The sequence below is a fragment of the Lithobates pipiens genome, unplaced genomic scaffold (genome assembly GCF_037356315.1).
Source record: "Lithobates pipiens isolate NorthernLeopardFrog02 unplaced genomic scaffold, aLitPip1_a1.2 Scaffold_8, whole genome shotgun sequence".
In the NCBI taxonomy this organism is placed as follows: domain Eukaryota; kingdom Metazoa; phylum Chordata; class Amphibia; order Anura; family Ranidae; genus Lithobates; species Lithobates pipiens.
Genome location: NW_027507903.1, coordinates 308,357,367 through 308,381,043, shown reverse-complemented (window position 1 = coordinate 308,381,043; position 23,677 = coordinate 308,357,367). Strand labels below are relative to the sequence as shown.

General features: G+C 45.9%; 1 protein-coding gene across 1 annotated transcript in view; it reads left to right on the top strand.

Moving 5' to 3' along the window:
- Window positions 1-23,677, top strand: part of ARHGEF37 (Rho guanine nucleotide exchange factor 37) — a 155,777-nt gene that overhangs the window by 97,412 nt on the left and 34,688 nt on the right. Inside the window, exons 11-13 of the mRNA XM_077472708.1 lie at window positions 14,269-14,598; window positions 20,541-20,669; window positions 22,778-22,973. Of these exons, the coding sequence (XP_077328834.1) occupies window positions 14,269-14,598; window positions 20,541-20,669; window positions 22,778-22,973 (655 nt within the window). The remainder of the gene's footprint in view (window positions 1-14,268; window positions 14,599-20,540; window positions 20,670-22,777; window positions 22,974-23,677) is intronic.

Here is a 23,677-nt window from a genome sequence, read left to right as displayed (position 1 = left end):
CCCCAATTCATGCACCTTCACACCTCAGACCAGCCCCAATTCATGCACCTTCACACCTCAGACCAGCCCCAATTCATGCACCTTCACACCTCAGACCAGCCCCAATTCATGCACCTTCACACCTCAGACCAGCCCCAATTCATGCACCTTCACACCTCAGACCAGCCCCAATTCATGCACCTTCACACCTCAGACCAGCCCCAATTCATGCACCTTCACACCTCAGACCAGCCCCAATTCATGCACCTTCACACCTCAGACCAGCCCCAATTCATGCACCTTCACACCTCAGACCAGCCCCAATTCATGCACCTTCACACCTCAGACCAGCCCCAATTCATGCACCTTCACACCTCAGACCAGCCCCAATTCATGCACCTTCACACCTCAGACCAGCCCCAATTCATGCACCTTCACACCTCAGACCAGCCCCAATTCATGCACCTTCACACCTCAGACCAGCCCCAATTCATGCACCTTCACACCTCAGACCAGCCCCAATTCATGCACCTTCACACCTCAGACCAGCCCCAATTCATGCACCTTCACACCTCAGACCAGCCCCAATTCATGCACCTTCACACCTCAGACCAGCCCCAATTCATGCACCTTCACACCTCAGACCAGCCCCAATTCATGCACCTTCACACCTCAGACCAGCCCCAATTCATGCACCTTCACACCTCAGACCAGCCCCAATTCATGCACCTTCACACCTCAGACCAGCCCCAATTCATGCACCTTCACACCTCAGACCAGCCCCAATTCATGCACCTTCACACCTCAGACCAGCCCCAATTCATGCACCTTCACACCTCAGACCAGCCCCAATTCATGCACCTTCACACCTCAGACCAGCCCCAATTCATGCACCTTCACACCTCAGACCAGCCCCAATTCATGCACCTTCACACCTCAGACCAGCCCCAATTCATGCACCTTCACACCTCAGACCAGCCCCAATTCATGCACCTTCACACCTCAGACCAGCCCCAATTCATGCACCTTCACACCTCAGACCAGCCCCAATTCATGCACCTTCACACCTCAGACCAGCCCTAATTCATGCACCTTCACACCTCAGACCAGTCCCAATTTATGCACCTTCACACCTCAGACCAGCCCCAATTCATGCACCTTCACACCTCAGACCAGCCCCAATTCATGTACCTTCACACCTCAGACCAGCCCCAATTCATGCACCTTCACACCTCAGACCAGCCCCAATTCATGCACCTTCACACCTCAGACCAGCCCCAATTCATGCACCTTCACACCTCAGACCAGCCCTAATTCATGCACCTTCACACCTTAGATCAGCCCCAATTCAGCTAATCTGCCCCACCACTGTACTACCTTGCACATCTGCCCCACCACTGTACTACCCTGCTTATCTGTCCCACCACTGTACCACCCTGCTATTCCGTCCCACCACTGTAACCCCCTGCTCATCTGCCTCACCAATATACCCCCTTTCTAATCTGACCCACCACTGTAATCCCCTGCTCATCTGCCCCACCACTGTAACCCCTTTCTCATCTGCCCCACCACTGTAACCTCTTTATCATCTGCCCCACCACTGATCTACCCAGCTCATCTGTCCTACCACTGTAACCAACTTTACATCTGCCCCACCAATGTACCACCCTGCTCTTCTGTCCCACCACTGTAACCCCATGCTCATCTGCCCCACCAATGTACCCCCTTTCTTATCTGACCCACCACTGTAACCCCCTGCTCATCTGCCCCGCCACTGTAACCCCTTTCTTATCTTCCTCACCACTGTAACCCCTTTCTCATCTTCCCCACCACTGTAACCCCTTTCTCATCTGCCCAACCACTGAAACCCCCTGCACATCTGCCCCACCCATGGGCGTCCACAGCAGGGGGCAAGGGGGGTCAAGTGCCCCCCCTGGAATCCCCAAGTGTTTTTTACTGAGTCCGCTGGCGGCTGCATCCTCCGCTCTCTCCTCTAGATCACAGCGCTGGCTGGCTCTGTGTTCGGCGGTCGCTCTCTAACACGGCCCCGCCCCCTCAGACCAGCTCGTGTGATAGTAGAGAGAATCAATGTTCCGCCTATCACACAAGCCGGTCTGAGGGGGCGGGGCCGTGTTACAGAGTGGCCGCCGAACACAGAGCCAGCCAGCGCTGTGATCCACAGGAGGAGATGCTGCAGGTACAGCCCTTCCTTTGTGCCACATTGCCTGGATAGGAGGATCGGCGGGGTGGGGGCTGCCGGTTCTCCTATCCAACTTATTTTACTGTCTCCAGTTCACCTTGTGCTCCCTGCCCCCCCAGTGCTCTCCTCCACCACCACACTCTCCTGCCCCCACCCCAGTGCTATCCTCCACCACCACACTCTCCTGCCCCCCCCAGTGCTCTCCTCCACCACCACACTCTCCTGCCCCCCCCAGTGCTCTCCTCCACCACCACACTCTCCTGCCCCCCCCTCCCCAGTGCTCTCCTCCACCACCACACTCTCCTGCCCCCCCCCAGTGCTCTCCTCCACCACCACACTCTCCTGCCCCCCCAGTGCTCTCCTTCACCACCACACTCTCCTGCCCCCCCAGTGCTCTCCTCCACCACCACACTCTCCTGCCCCCCCCAGTGCTCTCCTCCCCTGTTCTTGCTGCCCACCCTGTTCTCCAGCTCTCCCCATCCTTCTTTAGCCACCATCCCAGTGCTCTCCTCCACCACCACACTCTCCTGCCCCCCAGTGCTTTCCACCACCACCACACTCTCCTGCCCCCCAGTGCTCTCCTCCACCACCACACTCTCCTGACCCCCCAGTGCTCTTCTCCACTACCACACTCTCCTGCCCCCCCAGTGCTCTCCTCCACCACCACACTCTCCTGCCCCCCCCCAGTGCTCTCCTCCACCACCACACTCTACTGCCCCCCCCCCCCCCAGTGCTCTCCTCCACCACCACACTCTCCTGCCCCCCCCAGTGCTCTCCTCCACCACCACACTCTCCTGCCCCCCCAGTGCTCTCCTGCCCCCCAGTGCTCTCCTGCCCCCCCCAGTGCTCTCCTCCACCACCACACTCTCCTGCCCCCCCCAGTGCTCTCCTCCACCATCACACTCTCCTGCCCTCCCCAGTGCTCTCCTCCACCACCACACTCTCCTGCCCCCCCAGAGCTCTCCTCCACCACCACACTCTCCTGCCCCCCCAGTGCTCTCCTCCACCACCACTCTCCTGCCCCCCCCCCCCACAGTTCTCTCCTCCCCTGTTCTTGCTGCCCCCCTGCTCTCCAGCTCTCCCCATCCTTCTCTAGCCACCATCCCAGTGCTCTCCACTCCCCCCAGTGCTCTACCCCTTGCTCCCCCTAGTGCTCTCCTCCACCACCACACTCTCCTGCCCCCCCCCCAGTGCTCTCCTCCACCACCACACTCTCCTGCCCCCCCCCCCCCACAGTTTTCTCCTCCCCTGTTCTTGCTGCTCTCCAGCTCTCCCCATCCTTCTCTAGCCACCATCCCAGAGTTCTCCCCCCCCCAGTGCTCTCCCCCTGTTCCTGCCAGTGCTCTCCACTCCGCCCAGTGCTCCCCCCCTGTTCTCCCCCCCACAGTGCTCTCCACTCCCCCCTGTTCTCCCCCCAGTGCTCTCCCCCCCCCCCCCCAGTGCTCTCCTCTCCCCCCAGTGCTCTCCCCCTGTTCTTCCCCCCCCCCCAGTGCTCTCCCCCCTGTTCTTTCTCCCCCCAGTGCTCTTCAACTCTCCCCCTAACTCTCTAGCCCCCACCCCAGTGCTCTCCAGCCCCCCATTCTTCCCACCCCTGTTATTTCTGCCCCCCTGGGGCTCTCCAGCCCCCCCAGTGCTCTCTACCCTCTGTGCTCTCCACCCCTGTTCTTTTTGGCTCCCCCCCAGCACTCTCCACTCCCCCTGCATTTTGCCCCCACCCATGTGCTCTCCAGTCCCCCGTGCTATCCACCCCTGTTCTTTCTGGCCCCCACTGGTGCGCTCAAGCTCCCCCCCATTGCTCTCCACTCCCCCCTGCTCTTTGTACCCCCCAGTACTTTCCAGCCCCCGTGCTCTCCACCCCTGTTTTTCTGCCCCCCCAGTGCTCTTCACCACCCCACACTCTTAGACCCCCCAGTGCTCTTAGCCTACCATGCTCTCTACCCCTGTTCTTATTGGCCCCCCAGTGCTCTCAAGTTCCCCCCTAGCGCTCTCCGCTCCCCACCCCTGTGATCTCCACTCCCCCACCCATGTGTTCTCCAACCCTGCCAGTACTCTTTGCTCCCCCTTCTCTCCAACTCCCACCCAGTGCTCTCCACTTCCCCAGGACCAGAGGGCAGGCTGACTGGGGCTGGAAAATGAGGACGGCTGAAGGTGCAGGTGGCCAGGGACCACTCCATCTCAGAGCAGACAGATCCTCTGGAAGGAGCACCATCCCCATCCAAAACGAGAACAGACCCTGCCTGTTGCTGGCCGTTATGGATATCCTGCTGGGATGCAAGGTACCGCACCGAGCATCAACAACACACCTTTTCACAGACAGGGATTGCAGACTGAGACATGGGGCACAGGAGGGGCTGCAATGATGGGCACAGTGAGGCTGCAGTTGATGGACACAGTGAGGCTGCATTTGCATCACTGATGTAAGGGGGGAGTGAATATGATAATGTAAGGGGCACTGATATAAAGGGTTTCCTCCTTATATTAGTAACCCACCCCCCTTATCTTAGAGTATTCTTTCTTTAGAAGGTGGTCCCCCCCACGTTCTGAGTTTCTGGGGTCCCCCTTGATGATTGATCACTTACCACTATTAACTGGAATTTGAATATTGAATATTGATTGTGTGTGTGTGTGTATGTATGTATGTATGTGTATATATATATATATATATATATATATATATATATATATATATATATATATATATATATATATAAAAGCCCTATGTGATTTCATATCTATATCTAATACTCTCTTCATCAAATGTTCTTTAAAATGTATGGTTTTCCCTTTCATGAACAAGAAAATAATGACGTTATGCTGTTGGGCTGGTATAATAATGCTGTGAGGCTGGTATGACATTTTTTCCAGGGCTGGTTTTTGAAAGCATGGCCGTCCGCAAGGTTACTCAGGTGGCTGCATACCATGCCCATATAGCCTAGAGAATGTACATCTTTTTACATTGCAATACATCTGTTGTTACCATATTTTTATCTTGATGAAAACAGCCTATACAGTGACAGTATGAGATCAAAATATGGCCACAACAGATGTATTGCAATGTAAAAAGATGTACATTCTCTAGGCTATATGGGCATGGAACACAGCCGCCAGAGTAACTTTCAATACAAAGTGAAGATTAATTATCTGTTATATAACACATATGTATTACCAGTGGAAAGATTTTCATGAGATTGTCGAAAAGGGGCAGAGCACGAGTGGCCTTAAAATTATGCCCCCCCCCTGGAAAAAGTTCTGCGGACGCCCATGGCCCCACCACTGTAACCCCCTGCACATCTGCCCCACCACTGTGCCCCCTGCTCATCTGCCCCACCACTGTGCCCCCTGCTCATCTGTCCCACCACTGTCCCCCCCCTGAACATCTGTCCCACCACTGTGCCCCCTTGCTCATCTGTCCCACCACTATGCCCCCTGTATATCTGCCCCACCACTGTACCCCCCCTGCTTTTCTGTCCCACCGATGTAACACCCTGCTCATCTGCCCCACCAATATTCCCTCTTTCTCCTCTGCCCCACCACTGTACCTTCCTGCACATCTGCTCCACCGCTGTACCCCCACCCATGCTCTTATGTCTCACCATTCAGTTATCTTCTCATCTGCCCTAACACTGAACTTATCTGCTCATCTGCCCCACCACTGTAACCCCCTTTCTCATCTGCCCCACCGCTGTAACCCCCTTTCTCATCTGCCCCACCACTGTACCTCCTGCACATCTGTCCCACCTCTGTTCCCCCTGTTCTTCTGCCCCGCCACTCTAACCCCCTGCTTGTGTGTTCTACCAATGTACCTCCTTTCTCCTCTGCACATCTGCCCCACTTCTGTAACCCCCTGCTCCTCTGCTCCTCTGCCACACCTCTGTAACCCCCTACTCATCTATCCCACCAATGTACCTCCTTTCTCCTCTTCCCCTGCCACTGTACCTCCCCCCGTACATCTGCCCCACCTCTGTACCCCCTGTTCTTCTATCCAACCATCGTAACCCCCCTGCTCATATGTCCCACCAATGCACTTCCTTTCACATCTGCCCCACTGCTGTATCCCCTTGCTCTTCTGTCCCACCACTGAACCCCCTTCTCATCTGCCCCAACAGTGACCCCCACGGTCATCTTTCCCACCACTGTTACCCCCTGTTCATCTGCCCAATCACTGTACCCCCCTGCTTTTCTTTCCCACTGCTGAAGCCCCTTCTCACCGCTCCCACCACTGTACCTCCTACAAATCTGCCTCACAACTGTAACCCCCTGCTCATCTGTCCCATCAATGTATCCCTTTCCTCATCTGCCCAACCACTGTACCTCCCTGCACATCTGCTGCATCATCATATCCCCATGCTCTTCTGTCTCACTACTGAGTCACCTTCTCATTTGTCCTAACACTGAACCCATCTGCTCATCTGCCGCAACACTGTAACCCACTTTCTCATCTTCCCCACCACTGTAACCCACTTTATCATCTTCCCCACCACTGTAACCCACTTTATCATCTTCCCCACCACTGTAACCCACTTTCTCATCTTCCCCACCACTGTAACCCACTTTCTCATCTTCCCCACCACTGTAACCCACTTTATTATCTTCCCCACCACTGTAACCCACTTTATCATCTTCCCCACCACTGTAACCCACTTTCTCATCTTCCCCACTAGGGATAAGCCGAACACCCCCCGGTTCGGTTCGCACCAGAACTTGCGAACGACCCCCGCGTTCGGTACGAACGTTAGAACCCCATTGAAGTCTATGGGACTCGAACGTTCGAATTGGAAAGTGCTAATTTTAACGGCTAATATGCAAGATAGTGTCCTAAAAAGGGTTTGTGGACCTGCCTCCTGCCTCAGGGGACATGGGTCACTGCAAAAAAAAGTTTTAAAAACTGCCGTTTTGGCGGGAGCACTGATTTTAATGACGATTAAAGTGAAAAAAAAAAGTGAAATATTCCTTTAAATATGGTGCCTGTGGGGTGTCTGTAGTATGCCTGTGAAGTGCCACGTGTTTCCCGTGTTTAGAACAGTCCCTGCACAAAATGACATTAAACGGAAATAACACCATTTAAAACTGCTTGTGGTTTTAATGTTATATCTGGTTCCTGCAATATGGTTGAAAATCATTGAGAAACATGGCATGGGTGGCCCTCCCTGCCCATTACCAGCCTATTTGGGTCTTGTACGCATATTAAGGGGAACCCCGTACCCATATTAAAAAAAGGAAATGCGTGTGGCCCCCAGGCCCTATATACTCAGAACAGCAGTATACAGGCGGTGCAAACAAGACAGGGACTGTGTAGGTTTGTTGTGTTAAGTTGAATCTGTTTGTCATTTTCAACCGGTACATTTTTAAAGTGTAGCTCCAGTCAAAAAAACTATCTTTAAGCTTTTTGGAAAACATAGGGAAGGGTTATCACCCCTGTATAATTTGTTTTGTCGTCCATCTTTTTTCATCCCACTTGCTGCTGTCTCCTTGCGTTTGCAAGTAGGAGATGTTTGTAAGTTGGATGTTTGAAAGTAGGGGCCTGCCCTATATTATAGCGGTATGTACTGGGTACAGAGCACGCAGACAGCACGCACTATCTCCTAACACTACTGACTGCAAGCTCTATTATTAACCACTTGTTAGCCCAATGTTTGCATAAAGTGAAAGATGAAGTTATGCTGAGTAAATAGATATCAAACATGTCACTCTTCAAAATTGCACATGCCCGTGGAATGGCGCCAAACGTCGCTACTTAAAAAATCCCCATAGGCGACGCTTTAATTTTTTTTTTACTGGTTACATGTTTTGAGTTGCAGAGGAGGTCTAGGACTAGAATTATTGCTCTCGCTCTAACATTCTCGGCGATACCTCACATGTGTGGCACATGCGAGCACATGGGGACATGGGCGCTTTAATTTTTATTTTATTTTTTTATTGTTCATTTTACTTTATTTATTTTAGTTTGACATTTTTTTCCCCAAAAATATATTTTTGATCACTTTTATTCCTATTACAAGAAATGTAAACATCCCTTGTAATAGGAATATGGGGTGACAGGTCCTCTTTACAGTGAAATCTGGGGGGTCAATATGACCCCACATCTCACCTCTAGGCTGGGAAGCCTGAAATAAAAAATAAAAAAAAGATTCTGGCTTTGATCGTACTGGCGAGTTGGTAGAAGCACCGGAGGGCGGTGAGGGGTGGGGGGCGTCTATGGCTGGGTATTTCAGGGTATCACCGAGTATGGCTGGGTATCTCTGAGTATGGCTGGGTATGGCAATTTATGGCAGGGTATTACAGAGTATTGGCGGGGTACTACAGAGTAATAGCAGGGTACTGCAGAGTATTGGGGGGTACTGCAGAGTATTGGGGGGTACTGCAGAGTATTGGGGGGTACTGCAGAGTATTGGGGGGTACTGCAGAGTAATGGCAGGGTACTGCAGAGTAATGGCAGGGTACTGCAGAGTAATGGCAGGGTACTGCAGAGTATGCACTGGTATTGCAGAGTATTGGCAGGGAATTGAGGGGTTAAATTCGGTGAGCAGCGATGTGGGCACTGCAGATGCAGCCCACATCGCTGCTGACACCGATCTCTTTCCCCTCCGCTGTACCGATCGGTACAGAGAGGGGAGGGAGGAACAGGCGTCATAACATGACGCCGGTTTGTTTCCAAGTGATCACTCCGTCATTTGACGGAGCAATCACGTGGTAAACGGCCGCTATGAGCGGCCGTTTACCGTGATCCGTGATGTGACCCGGCGGTCACGGATGCTCTCGAGTGCGCACACCTCGGGGCACGCGAGAGCAGAATTCTGGGAGGCCGTTAATTAACGGCCTCTCAGAGTTAAACAACCCCCCTGAAGCCGTTAATCGGCAATGGGCAGTTGTTAAGTGGTTAAAGCTAGATCACTAGCTATATAGGTGAGGTGAATATAGTGGTGTATACTGCAGTCAGGGCACAGACAACAACCACTACACAGCAGCAAGATAGGAAATCAGCCAAAAACGATTGGTGTGTACTGTGTTGAAGGTACACAGAACACCCACTGCTTCAGATGCTAAGTAACACACTACACGAGGCCGCCTCAAAGGCGGCCTTATATAGTGTGGGGCGTGCACTACACAGCCTGAGCTATGATTGGTCACAGGCAGGATGCCTGTGGCCAATCATGGCTCTCCTCGCTGCCGGCGCTGCGATTGGCCAAGCATGCGGGGTCACAGTGCATGCTTGGCCAATCATGGGGCAGCAATGCACTGCGCCACCGCAGTGCATTGTGGTCCGCGCGCGCGTCACTCGAATTTTGACGCGAACGGCCCAAACGTTCGGAATTCGCCGAACGGCCGAACAGCCAATGTTCGAGTCGAACGTACGTTCGACTCGAACACGAAGCTCATCCCTATTCCCCACCACTGTAACCTGCTTTTTCATCTTCCCCACCACTGTAAGTTGCTTTCTCACCTTCTGCCCAACTGTAACCCGCTTTCTCATCTGCCCCAACAATGTACTTCCTGCACCACTGTCTCTCCTCTGTTCCCCCTGCTCTCCTGCCCCACTGCTCTCCCCCCCTGCCTGTCTGTCCCAAAACTGAACCCTGTTCTCATCTGGCCCAATCACTGCTCTTCTGTCCCACAGTGGAACCCCCTTCTCATCTCTTCCACCACTGTACCTCCCTGCTCATTTTCCCCACCGCTGTACCCTCCTATACATCTACCTGTCCTCGTACACTCATCCTACTGATCCACCTCTCACATTCAGCCCACGTGCTTGCATGTGATGTATGGGATGTGTATGATGTATGTGATGTGTATGATGTCACATACAAGCATCTGGAATGGAGGAACGGATGCACAATGATGAGCTCAGGTCAGGTGCATTTTCTGAAAGCAGTGGGCCTGTGTGCAGGATCAAAAGTTAGGTCACTGCAGCTGAGGAAGTGTGGCGCAAAGCACCACAGCAAAAGTTGGGTGTGAGTACCCAGAGGAAACCCATACAGGCACAGGGAGAACATACATACCAAAATAAACTTTTTGGCCTAAAAGTAAAATGCTATGTGTGGCGGAAAACGAACACTGCACAATACTCTGAACACACCATCCCCACCGTGAAACATGGTGGTGGCAGCATCATGTTGTGGGGATACTTTTCATCAGCAGGGACGGGGAAGCTGGTCAGTGTTGATGGGAAGATGGATGGAGCCAAAGACTTAAGCCTTCCAGCAAGACAACAACCCTAAACATGCCAGAGCTACAATTAAATGGTTTAGATCAATGTTTCTGAACTCCAGTCCTCAAGTACTCACAGGTCATGTTTTCAGGCCTTCCATTATTTTGCACAGGTGATTTGATCAGTTTCACTGCCTTAGTAATTACCATAGCCGTTTCATCTGACGGAAATCCTGAAAACATGACCTATTGGGGGTACTTGAGGACTGGAGTTGAGAAACATTGGTTTATATCAAAGCATATTCAAGTCTCAGAATAGTCCAGTCAAAGTCCAGAACTAAATCCAATTAAGAATCTGTGGCAAGACTTGAAAATTGCTGTTCACAAGACACTCTCCATCCAATCTGACAGAGCTTGAGCTATTTTGCAAAGAAGAATGGACAAAAATGTAACTATTTACATGTGAAAAGCTGGTAGAGACATCCCCACTTGCAGGTGTAATTGCAGCAAAAGGTGGTTCTACAAAGTATTTATTCAGGGGGGGTTAATATTAATGCATGCCACACTTTTCACATATTTATTTGTGAAAAATGATGAAAAACATTTATAATTTTCCTTCAACTTCACAGTTATGTGCCACCTTGTATTGGTCTATTAATAAAATCCCAATAAAATACATTATTTACGTTTTTGGTTGTAACATGACAAAATTTCAAGGGGTATAAATACTTTTTCAAGGCACTCTATTGTTATAGATCTATATATTTATTGGTCATTACACATTGCTGTTCTACATAGTGGTTGTGCTTTGCTGCTCCTTCTCACAGTGTAAGTTTGAATCAAATACCACATTAAAAACAATGCATTTCCTATAAAGCTGATATCTTATCTCAACAATTAGGCCTGATTTACACCTATGCATGTTGTAGTTTAGATATTGCAGGTGCATTTTGCATTTTTCAATACACGCTTTTGATCCATTGAAGTGTATGGAACCAAAAACCAGAAAAAAATCTCTGGCCCTTTCCAGAAAATGCACAGATGTGAACTACATCCATAGGAAACCATGTTAAATGCCCTATAGTGAGTTTCTGCAAAACTGAAAACACACTTAAAAATGTAAAGGTGTGAACCAGGCCTTAACCACTTATGGACCGCCGGTGTTTTACATCGCTACTTTGAAGATGAATACCGTTGTTATGGCAACAGCTAGCTGCCATAACCCTAGTATCCTCTTCTTCAGCAGGCGGTCCGCTTCAAGATAAGTGGTCTCTGTGGCGGATACGCCGCAAGTTTACTTTTAACGGCAGCGGGCCCCCCCCCCCCCAGCAGCGCTCTCCGGTGCCCTCCGCCTCTTACCGGAGCAGTTGGCAGCCTGTGTCCTGTCCCTGGCTTGGCATGGAGACGAGTGAGGGGAAGATGGCCCCCACCCATCTCCATACCAATGCAGGGCGGAATCGATGTCAAAACGTCACTTCCGCCCATAGCTCTTAAAGGGATATTTGTTTTGTTTTTTTAAATGACACGAAAAAAAATAATATATATATTTATTTATTTTATTTTTTTTTGACCCCAGATCTCATATTTAAGGGGTCCTGTCATGCTTTTTTTCTATTTCAAGGGATGTTTACATTCCTTGTAATAGGAATAAAAGTGACACAATTTTTTTTTTTCAAAGAACAGTGTAAAAAAATAAAAGGTAAAATAAATAAGAAAAGAAAAACATTTTTTTTAAAGGCGCCCCGTCCCGCCGAGCTTGCGTGCAGAAGCGAACGCATACATGAGCAGCGCCCGCATATGAAAACTGTATTCAAACCACACATGTGAGGTATCACTGTGATCGGTAGACCGAGAGCAATAGTTCTAGCCCTAGACCCCCTCTGTAAGTCTAAACATTCAACCTGTAGAATTTTTTAAATGTCGCCGATGGAGATTTTTAAGGATAAAAGTTTGTCGCCATTCCACAAGTGGGTGAAGTTTTGAAGCATGACATGTTGAGTATCAATTTACTCGGTGTAACATTATCTTTCAAAATATAAAAAAAAATTGGACTAACTTTACTATTGTCTTATGTTTTAACTCAAAAAAGTGTATTTTTTCCAAATAAGTGTGCTTATAAGACCGCTGTGCAAATACAGTGTGTCAGAAAGTATTGCAATGGCCACCATTTTATTCTCTAGGGTGTTAGAAAAAAAAAAAAAAAAATATATATATATATATATATATATATATATATATATATATATATATATATATATATATATATATATATATATATATATATATATATATAATGTTTTGGGGTTCTAAGTAATTTTCTAACATAAAAAAATGTTTTTAACTTTTAAACACCAAATCTCAGAAAGAATCTCAGTCCTTAAGTAGTTAAAGATGAAATGCAAGTGTGATCTGTATCGCATGTTTATATGGGTTCAGCTTGGACCAATGTAAATGTGCATATTACATTCCTAAGGACAGCTGTGGAAGCAGACAATCACTGAAGTAGTCGGCACTACTACAGTGATAGCCATGATCTACAGTAATTGTCAGCTGCCCCAGGTATGAAATCCATATACTTAAGCCTCGTACACACAATCCGATTGTTGGCAGGGGAGTCTGTGTTGACAGACCGTTGTCCTAAAATCTGACCGTTAGTACGCTCCTTTTGACAATTGTTGTCCAACTTTCTGCTAACAAATGTTGGATGACATGCAAGTACATTTTCTGTGGACAACGGTTGGTTGTCAGATTTTCTGATGGTCAGTACATAAGTCCGTCACACAAAAGTTAAAAATACAAACACTCATGCTTGGAATCAATGCTCACCAAACATGAAATTAGCAGAAGGTGCCCAAAGGGTGGTGCTCAAGAGCTGAAATTCCTCGTAGTACCTCACTACGTTTGCGTTTTTTTTTTTTTTGCACAAAAATTGTGTACCGTTAGTATGCAAGACAGGATCCAGGCACACGCCCTTAGGACAAAAATCTGATGCTTGGTTGGCCAACAATTGGATCATGTGTACTAGACATTATATTACCCCAAGGTAGACCAGTATAAAGCCCCATACACACTATCAGATTTTCTGCTGATTTTTGTCTTCAGATTTACCAAAACCATGTAGTACAAGGGCCTGCCTGATTGCATACACATTGAAACTCCTAAGGTTTGATCTCATATTACATGATTTTGGTAAATCTGAAGGAAAAAATCAACAGAAAATCTGATAGTGTGTATGGGGCTTAACTGTAATGATTACATGGTTGCCGTATGATGGGCTGTTTTCCTAGCAGAGTTTTTGTGTTTGTCCCTTCGGATTTGGTTGGACGGACTGTCGTGATTGTCTGCCGAAAGCTATGTACTAATGATCAGATTATCGAACGATCTATCCGAAAGCGATTTTTATTATCCAATAATCGGATCACGTGTACGGGGTATAAGCATGCAATACAACTAATACCTGGAGTTTAGCTCTAGGAGCCAGAGTAATTACACCAAGCGACCAATGGAGAGTTCTCCCTCTACTGGCAAATATACACATTTCTATTTTCAATATAATAAAAATCTAAAACTTTGTAAAAATTCTGAATGTGTTATTAAAATAATTTTAATGAAATTTTTTTTATTTTAAGTTAAACATTGCAGTAACCCCAAAAAGCACTCATTGAAAAGAAACTATTCTTTTGCTTTAAATTGAATATACATTAAAATAGGTTGAATATACTAGTAGTTTAAGGTAAATGACAGTGCGGCAGCATGTGGTCGAATGCTTGTTTATTGGTGTGGTAATTAATAAGCCAATGGCAGCAATAACCTTTTGTGGGGAAGGGGCCTTTGATTCAAAGTCCTAGTACTGGGCTGTTATCGGCATCAGTGACAAGAGAAAAAGGTATGCCTATAATATAAACCTATAGAGAACTAAAAATATATGTATTTTCTGATTGCAGAAGAGGAGGTTGCAGTTACTGGTCCTTCAACCCATATGTAACCTTTCAGAATGCTTAAAGGGACCAAAGAATCTGATCAAGAAAAGAGCAGACAAACTTTTGGACTATGAAATCCTTGAGGAGAAGTATAGTGAGACTGGTAAAATGACATGGGAAGAGGAGGATATTATTAACAACTATAAGGGCATCCATGCCATGCTCATGTCTGAGCTTCCACAGTGTATCTCCCTGTCCTGGCAGTGGCTTCAGAACATCTTGTCTACCTTTATGGCATTGCAGAAAGAATTGTCAGAGCAAGGACAGCATGTAGCAGAAACACAAGCTTCAGAGGTAACAAAGTATCTTCTAAACTGCTGGGTACTCTGGTCATCATAAATGAAGCGTAATCATTTATAGCATAAAAAACGTAATTGACCATTTTATGTCTTTTTTTTATATCACACCTCACAGAACCTAATATGTTTGAAAATGTACTAACTATTGAGTTAGGCATTAAAGAAGAACTATCAGCAAAACTTTTTTTATTTTTTTATTTTGGAGTAAGGGAGGGCTATAACTCCTGTCATTTTTTATTTTTTTTTTGTTGCTATCTTTGTCCCATTGGGGAGATATAAACATAGAAAAGTCACGGCAGAAAAAGACAGTAGTCCATCGAGTCTGCCCAGTTTTTAGTTTTTTAAGATTTTTTTTTGGGGGTGTTTTTTTTTAATCTTAACTTCCTGTCCCGTAGCCAAAACAGGAAGTGAGAGGAAATTTGTGCAAATTAAGAGAATCCATTGGGCCCCCAGGTCACCAGAACTAGTGTCAACATTGGAAGATTCCCCTCTATTACTGTCCTGAGGACAACCCAAAATGTGGCTTTTACTTTCACTTTTAACCGCTTCCCGACCAACCGCCGCAGTTATACTGCGGCAATTTGGCTCCCCTGCATGAGCCGTCATAGCTATATGTTGGCTAGCGGGGTTGGGATAGCAGGAGCCTGTTGCACAGCAGGGGTGCCGATGCTTGGGGCCGACGGTCGCGATGACCACCGACCATGAGCGATTGTGATCAGGAGACACAGAACAGGGACGAGTGTGTTCCCTGTTCTGTTCTGTTCTGACAGGAGTGACAGATCGTGTGTTCCTATTAGCTAGGAACCACAATCCGTCACTTCTTCTAGTCAGTTCCCTCCTCCTTCAGTTAGAATCACCTCCCAGGAAACAGTTAACCCCTTGATCGCCCCCTAGTGTTAAGCCCTTCACTGCTAGTGACATTTTTACAGTAATCAATGCATTTTTATAGCATTGATCGCTGTATTAATCACTTCCCGACCAGCGCACGACGATGTACGTCGGCAGAATGGCACGGACAGGCAAATTGGCGTACAGGTACGTCCATTTGTATTTGCCATCACATGCGCCTCGTGCGCACGTGCCAGTCGGGAACCCCGTGAGTCCGGTCGCGGGTCCCGAGGACTCGATCGCCACAGAGATACCCGCGATTATCTCACGGGGAGGCTGAATGGGTAGATGCCGATGTAAACAGCATCTCCCCGTTTTGCCTAGAAACAAGTGACACTGATCTCTGCTCCATTTGATTGGAGCAGAGATCAGTGTTTACTAAGACATAGCCCAGCCCCGCACAGTTAGTAACACGCCCCTAGGACACACTTAACCCCTACACTGCCACCCCCTGGTTAACCCCTTCACTGCCACTGTCATTTACACAGGAATCAGTACATTTGTATAGCACTGATTGCTGTATAAATGACAATGGTCCCAAAAAATGTGTCAAAAATGTCCGATGTGTCCGCCATAATGTCGCAGTCACAATAAAAATCGCAGATCGCCACCATTACTAGTAAAAAAAAAATATTAATAAAAATGCCATAAACTATCCCCTATTTTGTAAACGATATAAATTTTGCGCAAACCAATCAATAAATGCTTATTGTGATTTTTTTTTTTACCAAAATTTGTAGAAGAATATGTATCAGCCTAAACTAAGAAAAAAAATTGTTTTTTTTTTTAAAAGTGGGGATATTTATTATAGCATAAAGTAAAAAATATTGTGTTTTTTTTTTCAAAATTGTCACTATTTTTTTGTTTATAGCGCAAAAAATAAAAAACGCAGAGGTGATCAAATACCAACGAAAAGAAAGCTCTATTTGTGGGGAAAAAAAGGACGTCAATTTTGTTTGGGTGCAACATCGCACGACCGCGCATTTGTCAGTTAAAGCGACGCAGTGCCAAATCGCAAAAAGTGCTCTTGTCAGGAAGAGGGTAAATTCTTCCGGGGCTGAAACGGTTAAAGGATAACAATAAAATCAGACAAATAGAGAGACTGAATTTCCCTGATGGGGCATAGGTAGCAATAAAAACTTAACAGCCATTCAAATCTCCAATCTGTCCAAAACTAAAAAAAAAGTCGTCTTTAATTATACTTTAAAAAAGAATCCCAGGTATGGATATTTTATACATAGTTACATTAGTCCAGCTTGGACCAATCTAACTATATACCATAACTGATAGGACTAGGGGAAGAGTCAGGGTGGTGAAGTCATGCTCTCCACCTCATCCAATCAGAGAATGCTTTGTATTCATTAAGAAAATGCTATTGCTATTATTATTGTAAATTATTTTCATGTGTTTGTGCAGTACTTTTTATTTATATTTGTATTGATGATGAATATCTCATAGTGTGTTTGGAACTATTTTTTTTGGGGGGGGGGGGGGGGGGATATTTGTAACACTAGCGCAGTTATTTTTTTAATTTTATTTATTTTCTAAATACCACTTGTGCCAGGTGGGTGACCTTCTGTGTCTCAAATGCAGCGGGGGTAACTGCTTGGAGTGGCACCTGAAAGCAAGTGGCATTTACTGGAGTAGCAGTGTCTATTTCATTGATTTTCAGCTTCCAGGGGCATCTGCCAGGTATGGTATATACAAAGGGGTGGATTTCCTAAAGGCAAATAGACTGTGCACTTTGCAAGTGTAGTTGTTGCACTCATTTAGCTCAGAGCTTAGTGAATGTCGTGAAGCTTCACTTTGTAAAGACTATCAAATCAGGGAAAATGCAAGGAAAAAAATATTTTTGCACAAGATTGAATGATGGAAATCAGAAAAATAAGTGCCACTGCACTTTCAAAATGCACTGTCTATTTACCTTCACTAAATCCACCCCATAGCCCCAAGCTGGACACATGTAACTATGCATAAAATACCCATACCTGGAATTCATCTTTAAATAGTATAATTTTTAAAATGGTTCATGCTAATAAATATCTAAGATGTATAAACAGAGTAATAAAATGGCTTAAAGAGGAAGCTACGTTTGTTTGCTTCTCCCCCCCTCCGCTGCCACTCAGTCAGAAGTTCGTCCCCCCTGCCACAGGGCCATTTACAAAGCGCAGCATGCTTCGTGTATGCGCAGTAGGGAGCCGGCTTTAAAGCCAGTTTCTGTTAGCTGAGATGGCGGCAGCAACATTAGAGCCGACTAAAAAATTGGTTTGGGTGAAGACACTGCTGGATTTGTGGACAAGTAAGTGTCCTAATATTAAAAGTCAGCAGCTACAGTATTTGTAGCTGCTGAATTTTAGTTTTTATGAAGGAGCCTGGAGCTCCGCTTTAACATTTACCTTTTATGAAGAAAATGCTACCCCAGACTTTCTCCATTGGTGATCTCAAATCTCGGTCATGTGATCTCTGTTGAAGTGAAAGATCAGTGCCAAGGCCTTTACATATGTGGTCATCACTGATAGAAGCCTGGATCTGCATATTCTATAGGAAAGATAAATGTTTGCAGCCCTTTTTTGAACTCTTTATTTGTCAATTCCAGTGAACGAATGTTCTTATAAGTAGTTGAATATAGGTGTGCTTCACTAAAGATGAAGTTAGTCTTTATTTAATTCCCGCCACCCCACGCGAGTGTAGCACGCTAGTTATGTACTTACTTTCAGCCCAGATTGAGTGATGTTCACTGTACAGTTCAGCCTCAGTAGTGGCTGGTGCTCCATTTTGGGGGGGCGGCAAGCAAAACAAATGCCACCCCCCCAGTTGGTCGATAACCCCCCGTCACTTGCTTGTCCGTCTGCCCACCAGCCCCGCACTTACCTCATCTAGGTCTTCTCCTTCACGGCGGCTTCCCCTGCATCTCCTTCTCCTCAGTGCCAATCGGGTATCAGGACCCGCTTCCTGATTGGCCTGGAGGCGAATTAGGAATACAATAGCGAATACTAATTCGCTATTGCCACACAACTGGGTGGGCTCAGGCACGGTGCTCTGCACCCTGAGCCCACCTTTTTGAAGGCAGTTAGAGCTTTCGGCTCTAATCATGTGTTTCGAAAGCATTCAGATAGAAAAGCTTTGCTGACTCTTTTTCTCTGTGCAAATGCACCATGGTCCCATTCCATCCTGTGGGATGACTCTGCCCATTGGCGGCCTCCAGCAGGTCCATAGAAATGAATGGTGCTGCAGTGTGAAAGCTTTTCTAAACTGAAAAACAAAACTGTATTATTTTGCAGCTTACCAATCCTTGAAGTGAAGCAAAAGTGAACATTTAAAAAAACTGAGAGCAGCCAGGTTATTTTTCTGAAAAGAGACATGCAGCTGTCTCTTCTGCAAGAAAATAAAACGTATCTCCAGCCCTCTGTAGAATGTTTACTGAATTGCATATATGCAGCTCTGTGTTAATTCTCACATGGTATTTTGATGGCGGAATGAACTTCTGCACATGTGCTGGAGTTACTTATCCCACACCAGCCGATCGCTGGAACCTTACAAACGTCTGATTATTGGAGGTAAGTATGTGTCAGTTTTGTACAAATTTAAAAGTGGTGTCTTCTCCTTCTTCTAGGGTCAGGTGATATGTCACATGTCAAGGGGAGAGACCGAAAGCAGGCCAGTTTGCCACCACTCCCCAGGGCTGCCACTCTGAGACTGAGGTGCATTCTTATGCCGCGTGCACGCGATCGGAATTCCGGACAGAAAAAGACAGATGAGAGCTTTTCATCGGAAAATGCATGTATGCTCCATCGGAATTTAGCTGTCCGAATTTCTGCCAGCCAAAAATTGATAGTATGTTCTCAATTTTCCTGACGGAGAAACTTTCTATCGGTAATTCCGATTGTGTATATGCAATTCCGACACGCCAAAAATCACGCATGCTCAGATTCAACTACGAGACAGAAGCTATTGGCTACTGGCTATTGAACTTCCTATTTCTAGTCACGTCGTACACGTTGTACGTCACCACGTTATAAATGATCAGAATTTGATGTGACCGTGTGTAGGCAAGACAGCTTGAGCCAAATTCCGTCGTGTGTACGCGGCATTAGTCCCAGTGCCAGTTAGCCATCAGAAACTGTTGAGACAATGAACACTTTGGTGAAACGTATGTAATGTACAATATTGTGAATATAGTGCAGGAGTCTGCAAGGGGTGTGCAGTACACATAGTGCAAGGGTCAGGAGTACATAAATCACAGAGCGCTGCAGTCAGAGCTAGGTTTAGGGGTACATAACAGATGTCAGAGAGCTGGGGTCAATAATATGTAATGCAGAGAATTCAGGGGACAAGAGTGTGTAATGTGCAGTAAGGGTCAGGAATTAAAAATGAAAAGAGTAAGGGGTTTGGTCAAACGTTTCACTAATTTGCCACTTACTAACTAACTCCAGCACCTTGAGCTATTGGGTCTTGCTCCAAACATTTTATCCCTGAAGATACAAGCCACCATCCTTTTTTTTTTTTTTTTTTTTTTTTACTTATTGCATTATTCTGTCTAGTTGCTGAAGGAAACTACAAAATGACATCTTAATATGATAAATGGCTAGCACTGATCCATGAAAGATGTGCGATTTTAGGATGCTACCATCTGTCACACTCTTAAGAACATCACTTATGTAAAAATATTTGACAACTAATTTTGTACCAAGAGCAATGCTTGTGTTCATTGTAATATTCATAAAAGGAAACAGACATTGTTACAAGCATACCCCACTTTTAAGTACACAATGGGGTTTATTTACTAAAGCTGGAAAGTGCAAAATCAGACTCAGTTCTGCATAGAAACCAATGAGCTTCTAACCCCAGATCGTTCAATTAAGCTTTGGTAATAAAACCTGGAAGCTGATTGGGTTCTATGCAGAAGTGAGCCTGATTTTTCACTTTCCAGCTTTAGTAAATAAATCCCATTGTGTACTTAAAAGTGGGCATGCCTGTACATTATTTTCATTCTAACATTCATGAAAACTTTAGTGAATCACTATGTAAAGCTTTTTCATGTATTTATAGATGCAATGTAGCATGGCCACAGAGGCAAACTTCAAGAGATGGGTAGATGATGGTATCTGCCAAATGGTTTCTCAGCTCGAGGAATTCATCCAAAAATTTGAGGAGGAATCATTACCCCCACCAGAACAGGTAAGCATATTTAAAAAAAAAACATTTAGATAAAAATCAGAATATGGTAAGATGTGGTTACCTCACATTTTAATATGATGCCTTCCTTATTGCCACATCTTTAGACCTTAGTTGTTTAGCACATATGCACAACAATGCCATGACCTTCCCTCTAGTGGTGTCACACTCCATGCCTTACGTATCGTAAAGGTGATCACTTCTCAAGAGAATATACAGTAGAGATGGAGATAATAATAATAATCACATTAATTGTAATCAAAGTATTAATCATAATGAGCTTTGAAATCTATCTGTCTGTCTGTCTGTCTGTCTATCTATCTATTTAACAAATACAATGAGACAATAAAATATTATGGCTAGATGTCATTTGTGTTTTGTGCAAACAGCAGTGTTATGTAGTTAAACACACGTACCTCAGTAAAGGTTCTGATGATCTGGATATGAATGACATCTAGCTTTTTCTTAGTATAACTTTTGTCCTGCTGTTCACAGATGCAGCTGTAGAACACATCAGCAAATTGTATGAAACAGCGCATCTCAAATAGATAGTAAAAAGAATAGTTTAGATGGCAATTTTGATTTGACTTAAAGCAGAACTTTACCCAAAAGGAGAAGTTCTGCTTTACGTCCTCCTCCGCCTTCCTCTACCACATTTGGCATATTCTGATTTTTTTTGGGGGGAGCGGGTTCCAGGTTTTGATGGGTTCCCACTTCCACTTAGATTGCCTAGGACCTAGGTGATCCAAGAGGGAGTTCACCTCCCCCCCCTTCCCGTTTTGGCCTGCAGCCTTCTGCGAGACCATTCACAATGCCCATCATGGCCTGGACATGCACAGTGGAAAGCCAGCTGTGAATCTGCAAGGAGTCGCATCCATATTCCCACAGTAAACATGCTGTTGTTCAGAACAATATAAACCGGGAGGTCTGGTTCCCACACCAGGCCTACCGAAAACAACAGCGAGCTAGTGGACTATTGCGATACATGGTAAACCAGTGATATAGAATTATTGAACCGAAGTTAAAATACAAATAAAGTTTATTTCGATAATAAAAACATTTGACAATGCACAAACAGGTATAGGTGGTGACATGTTTCTACTAGTTTCACTCTAAATGAGCTTCTTCAGGAAACATATACATCTGTAAAGAGGTATAAATATAATAAGATAAAGAACAAAAATACATCGGAAAGGTTAACAACAAAGGATATATCTATGGTTCTTACCCCACTCAATGCACCAACCGCGGCGCCTAGGGAACCCCGGGGCGAGCCTCCCCTGGCGACTGGGGGAGGTGTTAAAGTAGGAAGGCTAGCATCTAGGTAAGGAGTAATTGTATTAAATTATATTGCTAATAAATGGTTATATCATACCTAGTGAGCCATCTGGCAGGATTAAACCACCTCTATAACCACACACATCCCATAAATGAACAGACAAATGTGATAAATGATGAAGCCTATAACATGTCAGCTGCTATGAAAGGAGTAGCTAGGCAGAAGGGCCGGGCATAGTTGGGCATTCTTGAAAGCCTGGGACAACTTCTCAGTACTATTCACTGCCACTTCACTGGATGTTTACAGTGGTTGGGGGTGAGGAGGGGCAGTGGGAGAGGAAGATTATTACTGAACTAGAAGACAGAAGCACAAGGAACACATTGCAGGTAAGTAACGTCCCTTGTACTTATTTTGTTTTTAGGTCAATTTAGGCTTTCATTTTATTATGGTTTCTAAAAGTCCACAAGTGTAATCCTTCCTTTCCCCTAGTTAATTTACAATTACTGTGGCTCTTACATGGCCAGGTAGAGAAGGCATGATTATCAGTCCTACTATCCAGTATGTATGAAGAAGAGAATGTCTTTTTATATAGGCTTAACCAATTACTTTCCTACTGACTATGGATCCATGTGTGCTTATACTGTTGGATATTACACAAAAGTCAGTGACCTATCTGACTGTTGCTGTCACTCGAGATTAGTAGCTTACCGAATGCTTTCACATGATTCCTAGAATTGCTTATTACATTCTGAAATGTAGCACTTTTGCAAATGTTTGGAGTTGTATGATCAGTGTCTACTATATCCTATTTCTACTTCCTTTCCTGTATTAGGAGTACAGTCCAGCCACGGAACGCCAAATCCAACAGTTATTGCAACACTACAAGGCTGAAAAGCTCTACCAAGTAGTAAGCAGTTTTGCAAGCAGTAGGGAAATGGAACTAAGCCTCAGTCGTGGTGATGTGGTGGCAGTCATCCAGCTTGCTGATACAAAAGGAAACAGAAACCGATGGCTGGTCGACACAGGAGGTATATACTATACTATGAACAAACATAAGACATAGGGGGTTATTCACGAAAGGCAAATCCACTTTGCACTGCAAGTGCACTGCAAGTGCACTGAAAGTGCACTTGGAAGTGCAGTCGCTCTAAATCTAAGGGGTAGATCTGAAATGAGTGGAAGCTCTGCTGATTTTATCATCCAATCCCATGCAAGCTAAAATGCTGTTTCTCTTTAGTTCATTGACGGACACAGCTCCTTTAAATCTTGACCGTAGGGTTTATCATGCCACCTTCAGGAGAGGACTAGGCAGAACATGTAACACATGTAAAAACAGCAAGACTGCATAGCTCCACCAAGGGGGTGGTCCCTCTGGCTATAACCCCGCAGTCTGCTTCCTGCAGCTCAGTTTTTAGTCTGCTTAGTGAAGGAGACGGACCTGGCTCCCTGAGGGGACCATTGTTCCTGGAAATTTTTTATTTTTTCCACAAGATTTTGATCCCTTGATCTACTACCAATAGCCGGCTGGGTGACAAGCTGTATAATATAGATCCTTGTAGTCTCCCCAGCCTGACCATCGAGCGTGAGCAGGCCCTAGCTATGCGCTGGGTCGGCCACAACATGCCCCTTCTGCTCCAGGGGCGGCTGGTGAGCTATAAGCTCCGGGGCACACATATAACTGGGCTACTGCTGTTTATGTCAAAGTGTGCCATGGCCAGCAGCCACCCCGTAC